We start from the raw sequence: 13,896 nt of genomic DNA, 5'->3' as shown, positions 1-13,896 counted from the left end.
GCCTGGCATCAGTAGTAGGGAAATGCTAGAATCTATTACTAAGGGCATAGTTACTTAGAAAATCATAATATGATTAGGCAGAGTCAATATGGTTTTATGAAAGGGACATCGTGTTTGACAAATCTATTAGAGTTTTTTGAGGATGTGACTAGCAGGGTAGATAAGGGGGAACCAGTGGATGTAGTATATTTGGATTTTCAGAAGGCATTCGATAAGGTGCCACACAAGAGGTTGTTATACAAGATTAGGGCTCGTGGGGTTGGGGACAGAAAACAGTAGGAATAAACAGGCCATTTTCGGGTTAGCAGGCTGTAACTAGTGGGGTGCCGCAAGGATCAGTGCTTGGGCCTCAGCTATTTACTATCTATATTAATGACTTGGATGAAGGGACCGAGTGTAATATATCCAAGTTTGCTGATGATACAAAGCTAGGTGGGAAAGTAAGCTGTGAGGAGGATACAAAGAGGCTGCAAAGGAATATAGACAGGTTAAGTGAGTGGGCGAGAAGGTGGCAGATGGAGTATAGTGTGGGGAAATGTGAGGTTATTTACTTTGGTAGGAAGAATAGAAAAGTAGAATATTATTTAATAGGTGAGAGACTAAGAAATGTTGGTAGTAGAAATAAAAAAAGATTGTAAGACTGTAGTGGGAGTTGTGTATAGGCCCCCTGGTAGCAGCTGTGAAGTGGCAGAATATATAAATGCAGAGATTAGACAAGCATGTAGCAAAGGCAGAGGGGTTTTAACGGGGGATTTTAACTTTCATATTGATTGGGATAAGCAGACAAGCTCATGTCAGAAAGGTAGCGAATTTCTTGAGTGTGTTCGGAACAGCTTTCTGCAACAATATGTCCTAGAACCAACAAAGGGGGCAGGCCATATTAGATTTAATAATGAGTAACGAGCCAGATTTAGTTAACAGCCTAACGGTGTGTGAATATTTATCTAATAGCGATCATAATATGATCAAGTTCAATGTTGTTTTTTAAAGGGAGAAACCTGTAACAGCTGCTAAGATTCTAAATTTAGGTAAGGCTGACTTAAACAGGATGAGACAGAGACTGTCCACAGTAAACTGGGCAAATCTGTTAATGGGTAAAACGGTGTTCAAAAAATAATTTAACGTGATACAGAACCAATTTATACCCCTAAAAGGCAAGAGCTCTACTTGCCAAAAAAAAACAGCCATGGACAACAAAAGAGGTAAGGGGCAACATCAAACTAAAAGAAAAAACATACAAAAATGCAAAAAATAGGACAGATCCTGGCGACTGGGAGAGATACAAAGAGCAGCAAAAGGTGACAAAACAGATAGTAAGAGCTACAATAAGGGAGTATGAAAAGAAACTTGCAAAAGATATCAAAATCAACACTTTTTTTACAATTAATATAGGAGTAAGGGGGGGGGGGTCAAGAACAATGTGGGCCCCTTGAAAACTGATAATGGTGATATTGTAAATGAAAATAAGGAAATGGCAGACATGCTAAATAATTACTTTGCATCAGTATTTACAGTAGAGGAAGAGGATAGCATGCCGGACACCCCAAGGAAACTAACTTTGAATCAGGGACGGAGGCTCACTATAATTAACATAAGCAAATTAACAGTAATAAAGAAAATAATGGCACTAGAGAGAGACAAATCCCCAGGACCAGATGGTTTCCATCCCAGGGTTTTAAAGGATGTAGGTGAGAACATTGTAGCTGCCCTAACTATAATCTTCCAAAGTTCTCTCGATTCAGGAACCGTTCCTCTAGATTGGAAAATTGCACATGTCACTCTGCTATTTAAGAAAGGTGAGAGAGGGAAACCAGGGAATTATAGACCAGTTAGCCTAACATCTGTTGTCGGGAAATTACTACAGTCTATAATTAAAGATAGATTAGATGATGGGATAGAGAGCCACATATTTAAGTTTGCTGATGACACAAAGGTAGGCAGCATTGTAAGCAGTGTAGATGGAAGCATAAAATTACAGAGAGATATTAATAGATTAAGTGAATGGGCAAAACTATGGCAAATGGATTTCATCAAGTGTGAGGTCATCCACTTTGGACCTAGAAAGGATAGATCAGAGTACTTTCTAAATGGTGAAAAGCTTGAAACAATGGAGGTCCAAAGAGACTTAAGGGTCCATGTACATAGATCATTAAAATGTCATGGACAGGTACAGAAAATAATCAAAAAGGCTAATGGAATGCTGGCCTTTATATCTAGAGAACTAGAATACAAGGGGGCAGAAGTTATACTACAGCTATACAAAGCCCTGGTTAGACCACACCTGGAGTACTGTGTTCAGTTCTGGGCACCGCACCTTAGGAAGGATATATTGGCCTTGGAGGGAGTGCAGTGTAGATTTACTAGAATGATATCTGGAGTCCAAGGGTTAAATTACGAGGAGAGATTACACAAACTAGGGTTGTATTCACTGAAATTTAGAAGATTAAGGGGTGATTTGATCGAAGTTTTCACGATATTAAGGGGAACTGATAGGGTTGGTAGAGAGAAACTATTTCCGCTGGTTGGGGAGTCTAGGACTAGGGGACATAACCTAAAAATTAGAGCCAGGACTTTCAGGAGTGAAGTTTGGAAACACTTCTTCATGCAGAGGGTGGTAGAAGTTTGGAACTCTCTTCCACAAACGGCAGTTGATGCTAGCTCAATTGTTCATTTTAAATCTGAGATTGATAGATTTTTGTTAACCAAAGGTATTAAGGGATATGGGGCTGAGGCGGGTATATGGAGTTAGGTCACAGATCAGCCATGATCTCATTGAATGGCAGAACAGGTTCGAGGTGCTAAATGGCCTCCTCCTGTTCCTATATTCCTATGTAGTCAGAGGGATTTGTGTGTCCTCATACACGAATCACGGGAAGTTAAAATGCAGGTTTGGCAAGCAATCAGGAAGGCAAATGGTACGTTAACCTTTATTGCAGGGGGTTGGAGTATAAGAGTAAGGTCTTTTTGCAATGATACAGGGCTCTGCTGAAACCACACCTGGAGTACTGTGTACAGTTTTTGGTCTCCTTACCTAAGGAAGGATATACTTGCCTTAGAGGCGGTGCAACAAAGTTTCACTAGATTGATTCCTGAGCTGCGAGGGTTGTCCTATGAGGAGAGATTGAGTAAAATGGGCTTATACTCTCTGGAGTTTAGAAGAATGAGAGGTGATCTCATTGAAAGGTATAAAATTCTGAGGGGGCTTGACAGGGTAGATGCTGAGAGGCTGTTTCCCCTGACTGGAGAGTCTAGAACTAGAGGGTCATAGTCTCAGGATAAGGGATCGGCCATTTTGGACTGAGATGAGGAGGAATTTCTTCACTCAGAGGGCGGTGAATCTTTGGAATTCTCTACCCCAGAGGACTGTGAATGCTCAGTCGTTGAGTATATTCAAGACTGAGAGCGACATATTTTTGTACTCTAAGGGAATCAAGGGATATGGGGATCGGGCGGGAAAGTGGAGTTGAGGTCGAAGATCAGCCATGATCTGATTGAATGGCGGAGCAGGCCCGAGGGGCCGAATGGCCTACTCCTGCTCCTATTTCTTATGTTCTGATATGAACACAATGTTCTTAGCTCGACAAGACGAACTGAACCAAAACTGCTGCTCCACTATCAAACCAGCAAACTGTGACTAGACAGGCAACTCCCGTATAGAACTGGTTCCACAAAGGAGCAGCACTGTGACAAGAATAAACATGTTAACAAAACCCTTTAATTTCAGCGTTAAATATTGAGAAATTAACACATTAAACTTCACCCGTGTCTGTCACGCTAACTGTCTGGGGAGATGACAGGAATAATGGGGTGAGGGAGGGGTGCAGTCTGCAAATCTGACTGAGGGTTTATAAGCAACTATAAGAATGTAAAGTTATATTTATTATTTGTTGTCTAGTGCACAGTTTGTTCTCTAGTCTTTCGCTATTGATAATTTCACTCATATTTCGATTAAACGATTATTCATTATTATGTCCTCAACACCATGAATGAAACACTCAAATTAACGCTAGGTTTTCAGCTCAGATATTTAGATTTCAATACGATTTTAATTTCCTTTAAATGACAAATTATTTTTGTTTCTACCATGTCCTATTTTCCCTCTGCATCATGGGAACGTAGAAGTAGGAGGAGGCCATTCAGCCCCTCTAGCCTGTTCCGTCATTCAATCCATGGTTGATCTATATCTTAACTCCATTTGCCCATATCTCCTGCTACCCTTAACTAATAAAAAATTTGTCGATCTCAGTCCTGAAAGCTTCAATTCAGAGAATCATAGAATGGTTACAGTACAGAGGGAGGCCATTCGGCCCATCGAACCTGAGCCGAATTGACCCAGCATCCACAGCGTTTTGGGGGAGAGAGTTCCAGATTACCACCACCCTCTGTGTGAAGAAGTATTTCCTGTTTTCACTCCTGAACGGCCCCCTTGTTCTGGGCTCTCCCCCAGCAAAGGAAATAGTTTCTCTGTATCTACCCTATCAAACCCTTCCAACATTTTAAACACCTCCATTAGGTCACCTCTCAATCTCTTAAACTCAAGGGCATACCCGCCAAATTCGTGCAACCTGTTTTCATCGTTTAACCCCGGTGTCACTCTGGTGAATCCCCCTGGAAAACAATTTGGGGTAGTTGTCCCCTTGTGTTGCTAGAATTATATAAAGAACAGAATCAGGAGGATCAGGATTGTTGAGTTTATAACGCGATATGTGACGCTTCCTTGTATTCGACCTGTAGACGGATTTTGACACGGGAATCGAGCATGGCACTGGAGATACAGGTCCGACTGGTAACCCGGGCTGGACACACCCAGCACACGGAAACTCAGGGCAAAAACATTTTCAATCTTTATATACGAGAGGTGCAAATGGCTTTCAAAACGCAGACTGAACTCTTCACAGAGGAGTTAATTTGCCCCATATGTCTCCAATTTTTTAGCGACCCGGTCACGCTGCAGTGCAGTCACACCTACTGCAGAGCCTGCATCACACAATACTGGGGAGACCGCAGCAGAGACTCCTGCCCGGAGTGTCGCCGGGTTGTTTCTCCAAGGGACCTGCGAGGCAGCCGAGTGCTGAGGAATCTGGCGGAGAAAGCTCGCGGATTAAGCCTGAAGCAGAAAGAAACAGAAAATCAGCTTCACTGCGAGAAACACCAGGAGGGACTGAAGCTGTTTTGCAGGACTGACAAGAGACTCATTTGCGTTGTCTGCAGAGACTCGCCGGAGCACAGAGATCACAGCTTCGTTCCGGCAAACGAAACGGTGCAGCTCTGCAAGGTGAAAATCCAACACACATTTTCCTCTGTTTCTCATCGCGCCTCACGCACACACTTCCTTTACTATAAATTTCTATTTTGTTTCTAGGCTAAACTCATATCGACCATAGATTCCCTTAAGAAGAAAAGAACCGCGAGCCTAGATGCTAAACTTAAGCAGAAACAAAACATTTCGGAAATAAAAGTAAGTAACTTCTGTTTAATGTTTGTGGAATTCTTGTTGGCTTTTCCCTCTCTGTTATACACAAAACTTAATTCTGTAGGAACAGTCGAGCGGCCTGCAGACCCACATCACATCCGAGTTCGCTAAAATGCACCAGATTCTCACTGAGAAAGAGCAGCGTTTAATCAGAGATCTCAGGGAACAAGAGGGGAAGATTTTGGAGCCGATGGAGAAAAACCTTCGAGAGATTCGAGCGAACTTAGATTCAATCGAGGGAGAGTTATGCCAGTTACAGAGAAGAATGGATGATCACAAGCTCTCCTTTCTGAAGGTAGTCATGATGTGGAGATGCCGGTGATGGACTGGGGTTGACAATTGTAAACAATTTTACAACACCAAGTTATAGTCCAGCAATTTTATTTTAAATTCACAAGCTTTCGGAGGCTTCCCCCTTCCTCAGGTGAACGATGTGAAATGACATCGTTCACCTGAGGAAGGGGGAAGCCTCCGAAAGCTTGTGAATTTAAAATAAAATTGCTGGACTATAACTTGGTGTTGTAAAATTGTTTACAATTCTGAAGGTAGGGGCAACTGGCGAGTTATTTTTAAAAATAAATCTGAACACATAATCAAATAAAATTGTAAAACAAAATTCATAAAATGCCTTAACTTTCCGAAGTTTTTGAAAATTAATTAATATTAAATTGATTGATCCACATATTAAGAAGACAATTATATTGTAGTCACACCCCGGCGAAGGAATCAGGCATCAGGCTCAGTGTGTGTGTGTCGGTCAAATCGGAAAACTCAAACCTGCCGCAGTTTTATCTTGTATCCGTGTGCACACGCGGTTCTCGTGAGTATACATGAGTATATGGGGAGTTTATACTTGTGTGTGAGAGAGAGTATATATGGGTATACGGGGAGTTTATGTGTGTGAGAGAGTGAGTATATATGGGTATACGGGGAGTTTATGTGTGTGAGAGAGAGTGAGTATATATGGGTATACGGGGAGTTTGTGTGTGTGAGAGTGAGTATATATGGGTATACGGGGAGTTTGTGTGTGTGAGAGAGAGTGAGTATACGTGGGTATACGGGGAGTTTGTGTGTGTGAGAGAGTGAGTATACGTGGGTATACGGGGAGTTTGTGTGTGTGAGAGAGTGAGTATACGTGGGTATACGGGGAGCTTGTGTGTGTGAGAGAGTGAGTATATATGGGTATACGGGGAGCTTGTGTGTGTGAGAGAGTGAGTATATATGGGTATACGGGGAGCTTGTGTGTGTGAGAGAGAGTGAGTATATATGGGTATACGGGGAGTTTGTGTGTGTGAGAGTGAGTATATATGGGTATACGGGGAGTTTATGTGTGTGAGAGAGAGTGAGTATATATGGGTATACGGGGAGTTTGTGTGTGTGAGAGTGAGTATATATGGGTATACGGGGAGCTTGTGTGTGTGAGAGAGAGTTAGTATGAGCATATGTGGCCATGTAGGAGCGTTTATCTGTGTGTGAGAGAAAGGGAGGAAGAGAGAGCGGGGCAGAGAGCTGAACAAACTCCAGAGGAATTGTTCTAGAAATGGGCCCTCCCTCAAACAGAACTGGAGCTGAAAATTTAAAACAAATGTAGAACAAAAACCACGACTGTTTAATTGTTGATACAATGCAGTGTATTAGCACTGTCTCTGTATATGTAACACGATGTTTATCTGCACACACTCTGTGCAGAGGTGTTGTATTCTCAGTATTATTGCTGCAAAGGGATATTGACAGGTTAAACAAATGGGCAAAAATTTGGCAGATGTGAAGTCATCCACTTTAGGAGGAAAAATAAAAAAGCAAAATATTATTTGAATGGAGAAATACTACAAAATGCTGCGGTACAGAGGGATCTGGGTGTCCTCGTACATGAAACACAAAAAAGTCAACATACAGGTGCAGCAGGTAATCCGGAGGGGAAATGGAATATTGGCCTTTATTTCTAGGGGGATGGAGTATAAAAGCAGGGAAGTCATGCTCCAACTGTACAGGGTGCTGGTGAGACCACACCTGGAGTACTGCGTACAGTTCTGGTGCCCTTATTTAAGGAAGGACATACTTGCATTGGAGGCGGTTCAGAGAAGGTTCACTAGGTTGATTCCGGGTATGGAAGGGTTGTCTTATGAGGAATGATTGAACAGGTTGGGTCTATACTCATTGGAGTTTAGAAGAATGAGAGGAGATGTTATTGAAACATACAAGATTTTGAGGGGACTCGATAGGGTAGATGCTGAGAGGATGTTACCCCTCATGGGGGAATCTAAAACTAGGGGGCATAGTCTCAGAATAAGGGGTCGCCCGTTTAAGACGGAAATGAGGAGGAATTTCTTCTCCCAGAGGGTCGTGAATCTTTGGAATTCTTTACCCCAAAAAGCTGTGGAGGCTGAGTCATTGAATACATTCAAGGCTGAGTTCGACAAATTTTTGATCAGCAAGGGAGTCAAAGGATATGGGGAAAGGGCGGGAAAGTGGAGTTGAGGTAAAAATCAGATCAGCCATGATCTGATTAAATGGCGGAGCAGGCTCGAGGGGCCGAATGGCCTACTCCTGCTCCTATCTCTTATGGCCTTATGGTTTAACATACTAAACTGATGGGACTATAGTCATCCAATGACTAAAGCTCGGTGTAATTGTGATGCCTGCTATCTGACTACACCATCATTACTGTGAACTGAAATCTACATCTTGTTTGTTTTAGGAGAAAGTCTCTTTGAGGAAGAGGTAAGACATTAATTTTACATAAATACACTTAAATTAAATTAAATAATCATAGAGCTATTTCGTTTTCAAACATTGAATATTTTCCCTTTTCTAGTATCATCGAAAAATATAAAACAATGTCACTGGTCCACGGAGATCTGCCTTTGGGTATATTTAAGGGACCGTTACAATATGCAGTGTGGAGAGAAATGATAGACAGCGTCCACCCTGGTAAAGAGCTCGTTTTTTTTCATTCCTGTTAGGTTCATAGCTTAAATAGTGTGAATGTGGCGAGTTCTTAGCATGAACTATTTAAAGACAAGAAATAAAATCAAGAACATTTACTCTCAAAAGGAATAACTTTGATGGAAAAAACCTATAAAAGTGTCTCGAACACCGTATCGAGCCCAGAGTATAACTGTGATGTAATAAGGTGACGTTGCTTTTTGAGACACCATTCGAAGCGAAGGACAAATTCAGCAGCTCAGTGGGAATGAGCGAACTTTTATCCACAGCGATATATACTAAACCAAGTGATGCGAAGATAGAGTGCATGTGTGTGTTTTCTCAGGGAATGTATTTATTTGGATTTCACGTGGTTTGCAGAATTTGATAAAGAAGCTATTATATTTTATTATATATTTTGTGTTAGCAAATAACCAAAAATATAGGAACAGGAAGAGGCCATTCAGCCCCTCTGTCTGTTCTGCCAATCAATGAGATCATGATTGATCTGAGACCTAACTCCATATACCCGCCTTAGCCCCATATCCCTTAATACCTTTGGTTAACAAAAATCTATTAATCTCAGATTTAAAATGAACAATTGAGCTAGCATCAACTGCCGTTTGTGGAAGAGAGTTCCAAACTTCTACCACCCTTTGCGTGTAGAAGTGTTTCCTAACTTCACTCCTGAAAACCCTGGCAAAATTGGCTTGACGACAGAAGACAGAGGGTGGTTGTAGAGGGTTGTTTTTCAAACTGGATGCCTGTGTCCAGCGGTGTGCCTCAGGGATCGGTGCTGGGTCCGCTGTTATTTGTTATTTATATTAATGATTTGGATGAGAATTTAGGAGGCATGGTTAGTAAGTTTGCAGATGACACCAAGATTGGTGGCATTGTGGACAGTGAAGAAGGTTATCTAGGATTGCAACGGGATCTTGATAAATTGGGCCAGTGGGCCGATGAATGGCAGATGGAGTTTAATTTAGATAAATGTGAGGTGATGCATTTTGGTAGATCGAATCGGGCCAGGACCTACTCCGTTAATGGTAGGGCGTTGGGGAGAGTTATAGAACAAATAGATCTGGGAGTACAGATTCATAGCTCCTTGAAAGTGGAGTCACAGGTGGATAGGGTGGTGAAGAAGGCATTCGGCATGCTTGGTTTCATTGGTCAGAACATTGAATGCAGGAGTTGGGATGTCTTGTTGAAGTTGTACAGGGCATTGGTGAGGCCACACTTGGAGTACTGTGTACAGTTCTGGTCACCCTATTATAGAAAGGATATTATTAAACTAGAAAGAGTGCAGAAAAGATTTACTAGGATGCTACCGGGACTTGATGGTTTGACTTACAGGGAGAGGTTAGACAGACTGGGACTTTTTTCCCTGGAGAGTAGGAGGTTAAGGGGTGATCTTATAGAAGTCTATAAAATAATGAGGGGCATAGATAAGGTCGATAGTCAAAATCTTTTCCCAAAGGTAGGGGAGTCTATAACGAGGGGGCATAGATTTAAGGTGAGAGGGGAGAGATACAAAAGGGTCCAGAGGGGCAATTTTTTCACTCAAAGGGTGGTGAGTGTCTGGAACGAGCTGCCAGAGGCAGTAGTAGAGGCGGGTACAATTTTGTCTTTTAAAAAGCATTTGGACAGTTACATGGGTAAGATGGGTATAGAGGGATATGGGCCAAGTGCAGGCAATTGGGACTAGCTTAGTGGCATAAACTGGGCGACATGGACATGTTGGGCCGAATGGCCTGTTTCCATGTTGTAACTTCTATGATTCTATGATTCTATAATTCTTAGGCTATGTCCCCCAGTCCTCGACTCCCCAACCAGCGGAAATAGTTTCTCTCTACCCTATCAGTTCCCCTTAATATCTTGAAAACTTCGATCAAATCACCCCTTAGTCTTCTAAATTCCAGGGAATACCACCCTAGTTTGTGTAACCTCTCCTTGTAATATATTCATTGCTATTTTCATTCAGTCGATGTCCAAGGGTCCGAGCACGTGTCTGTATTCTGTTGTAATTCCTGTGCTGCCCCCCTGGTGACGCCATTGTCCCTTCAACAGCAGCTGGTGAGCTGGTACTGACTGTAACTGTTTCCCTTGTTCTGCTCTACCGCGGTGTGACAGAGTGGGTTAAATGCCTTACTCGCAAATATATACCCAGAAACTGCTATTGGAGGTGATTAGCAGGCATAAGATTTCTCGCCGTTTTAGCAGAAAAGTTAATCCTTTTAAAAGAAACAGGTTAATGCCGAGTTTTAAAATAACGATCAGAAGAACATTGTACAAACTCATTATGGGGGCAGAAATTGTTCTTGTGCGTTAACGCAAAGCGGGCGTTAACGAATCGGCCGCCTGTTATACGCCCAACCAGATATTCACTTTCATTGAATTCAATAGGATTCACTCCAATATTTGTAAGAAAAGAAAGAACTTACATTTATATAGCACCTTTCATGACCTCAGGACGTCCCAAAGCGCTTTACAGCCAAATAAGTATTTTTAGCAGCGTAGTCGCTGTTGTAATGTAGGAAATGCGGCAGCCAATTTATGCACAGCAAGATCCCACAAATAGCAATGAGATAAATGACCAGATAATCTGTTCTAGTGATATTGATTTGAGGGATAAATATCGGCCAGGACACCAGGGAGAGCTCCCCTGCCCTTTTGCAAAGTAGTGCCGTGGGATCTTTTACGTCCACCTGAGAGGGCAGACGGGGCCTCGGTTTAACATCTCATCTGAAAGACGGCACCTCCGACAGTGCAGCACCTCCCTCAGTACTGCACTGGGAGTGTCGGCCTGGATTTTGTGCTCAATGTCCCTAGAGTGGGACTTGAACCCATGACAGTCTAACTCTGAGGTGAGAGTGGTCCCCACTGAGCCACAGTAAGATGGTATCAGGCAGCTATAAAGACGTCCTGAAGATTCCTCTCCCAGCTGTGACTTGCAGCTGTACGGGGGGTGGGGGTGAGGAACCTCCGTGGGCCGACCCTAAATCATATGGTGGAGTGGGCACCTTAAAAGAGGAAAGTCATTCAGTATCTTAAATTATCATAGGAGACCACATCGATATGATAAGTTCTCCTTCCTGTCCCTCAGCTCCAGCCCCTTTGACGCTGGATTCTAACACAGCGCATTGTCGGCTGATCCTGTCTGGAGATCTGACTGCTGTGAGACACGGTGACACACGACAGCAGCTCCCCGACAACCCGGAAAGGTTCGATCCTTACGTCTGCGTCCTGGGCTGCGAGGGCTTCACGTCGGGGAGGCACTACTGGGAGGTGGAGGTGAAGAATAAGACAAAATGGGATGTGGGAGTGGTTCGGGAATCTATCGACCGGAAAGGGAATGATGCGCCATCGCCAGAAACTGGATACTGGATCGTGTGGATGAGGAATGGAAAATATTGGGCTGTTACAAGGCCTCGTACCCGTCTCACCCCGAGAGCGAAACCCAGGATAATCGGGGTGTACCTGGACTATGAGGGGGGGCAGGTGTCGTTTTACAATGCGGACAACATGTCCCATCTCCACACTTTCACCCACACTTTCACCGAGAGACTCTTTCCTTATTTCAGTCCCTGTTTGAACGAAAATGGGAAAAATTCAGAACCGCTGCAAATCTGCTGGGACAATGGTCCCTGAACGTAAACTGCTGGTTACCATGATTTCCCCCTGAAAGCCCCTCTTGAGTTTTCCTTTGTCCTCTCGGATTCCTGCGTAGCAGACAAAATATAAATAAAAAGTGAAAAAGAATTGCAAAAGCTGTAAACATGTCACAGGTCAGTTGTGAGCCGGTTTCTAACCCATGTACAATGGCGTTATTCACCAAGCAGCCTATAGGAACAGGACGAGGCCATTCAACATCTCCAGCCTGCACCACCATTCAATTAGGTTATGGTTGATCTGTACCTCAAATCCATTCACCGGCCTTGGTTCTATATCCTTTAATACCCTCACCTATCAAAAATCTACCGCTCCGAGTCTTGACATTTTCAATTGACCCCCAGCCTCGACAGCTTTTTGGGGGAGAGAGCTCCAGATTTCCACTCCCCTGAATTACCTCACTCTAATTTTAAGATTATTCCCCCCCCTTGTTCTGGACTCCCCCCTCCCCCCCAACCAGAGGAAATAGTTTCTCTCAGCCCAATTCGAACTTTTCCGGGATTTTGTTCTCTTTATTCTGATCCAGTGATTTGCTCAGCACGGAAATGTGTTCAGTTCATCAACACTAAAACCCTTCTCTTTCATGAGCCCACAAGTTCATCAAAAAAATAATTTTACTCACAAGGCTGTAGGCATCAGGAGACCGATAGCACCCTCGGTGTTGCCAAATTTATTTCACACGGATGTCTGTCTAACAGAACTTTGGCGAATGAGCCGCCCGTCTTACTTTCCTTTTCACTGAAGCCTAAGTAGGATTTGATCCCCATTGATTTAAGCCCGGGCGGTATGTTGAATATCTACCCAGCCGCGACCTGATGAATTTCTGAGCTTAGGTTTGGTTACAGCACCTGAACATCTGTTCGAACCGGGTCAGCAATATAAAATCAGAAGGTGCTGAACCCCACCCCCCCCCGGAGACCCACCTCCAGAAGTGGATTCAATCTGTACCTCTGGCAAGATGAGCTCTCTGATACAAACCAATGTCGTAGTTTCTGTCAAATGAAATGTATTGCAAACCAGTTAGATTAGTCGCTGTGTAGGGACTAGGGTCAGAATATTGGACTGCAGTTTATACTACCGCTGTCAAGTGATTTCAAGTGTGCTGCAACGCAAAAGTAGCGGGTATAACACTGGCCCTGGCCTGGACCGGGAACACACTGAAGACAGGGAAGCGAGAACAGGTCCAACTGGTAAGTCTCACACTGTTCAGTCCCCACAGCACACTGCGTGTAATAAGACTTAGGGGGGCAATTTTAAACTAGCCTGTCCGTCGGGAAACTGACGGGATCGGGTGCACCGCTGGTTTTACACCCCGCCCGATTTCACTCTCCGTTGAAGTCAAGAGTAATATTAGGCGGGCCGTAAAACCAGCGTTAAACACGATCCCGTCCGCTTCCCGACGGGCGGGTTAGGTTAAAATTAACCCCTCTAGCGCCGGTTCCCATTTGCGCTCGTTAACATTAAAACTAGCTGCCCATGGATCAAATACACCCCCCCACCTTATAAAAGGGGGGCCTAATCCACAAAAAACATCAAATACGCACCCAGAGGGGCCCTTGTTGTAAATTTCACATATGAGCTCCAGCTGGCATTATAATCCCTTTAAAATTGGTGCTCATAATATAGAATTCAGAACATGGCGGACGGATTAGCGGGGACATGAGCAAAAACTTTTTTACCCAGAGTGTGGTGGGTGTATGGAATTCGCTGCCCAAATTGGTGGTAGAGGCAAGGGACCCTCAACTCTTTTAAAAAGTACCCGGACCTGCACCTAAAGTGCTGCAAGCTGCAGGGCTACGGACCGGGTGCTGGAAGGTGGGATTAGAATG

At 43.5% G+C, this 13,896-nt stretch overlaps 1 protein-coding gene across 1 annotated transcript; it reads left to right on the top strand.

Annotated features, from left to right (window-relative positions):
* The first annotated feature begins 4,848 nt into the window (after nucleotides 1-4,848).
* LOC137305067 (zinc-binding protein A33-like) lies at nucleotides 4,849-12,144 on the top strand. The gene is made up of 6 exons (XM_067973845.1): nucleotides 4,849-5,275; nucleotides 5,363-5,458; nucleotides 5,538-5,768; nucleotides 8,172-8,194; nucleotides 8,289-8,404; nucleotides 11,502-12,144. The coding sequence occupies exons 1-6, from the start codon at nucleotides 4,865-4,867 to the stop codon at nucleotides 12,044-12,046; spliced, it is 1,422 nt and encodes a 473-aa protein (XP_067829946.1). The 5' UTR covers nucleotides 4,849-4,864; the 3' UTR covers nucleotides 12,047-12,144.
* The last annotated feature ends 1,752 nt before the right edge of the window (nucleotides 12,145-13,896 follow it).

Source organism: Heptranchias perlo, chromosome 39 (assembly GCF_035084215.1).
Source record: "Heptranchias perlo isolate sHepPer1 chromosome 39, sHepPer1.hap1, whole genome shotgun sequence".
NCBI classification, from domain to species: domain Eukaryota; kingdom Metazoa; phylum Chordata; class Chondrichthyes; order Hexanchiformes; family Hexanchidae; genus Heptranchias; species Heptranchias perlo.
This window is presented reverse-complemented; position numbering and strand designations above follow the sequence as displayed.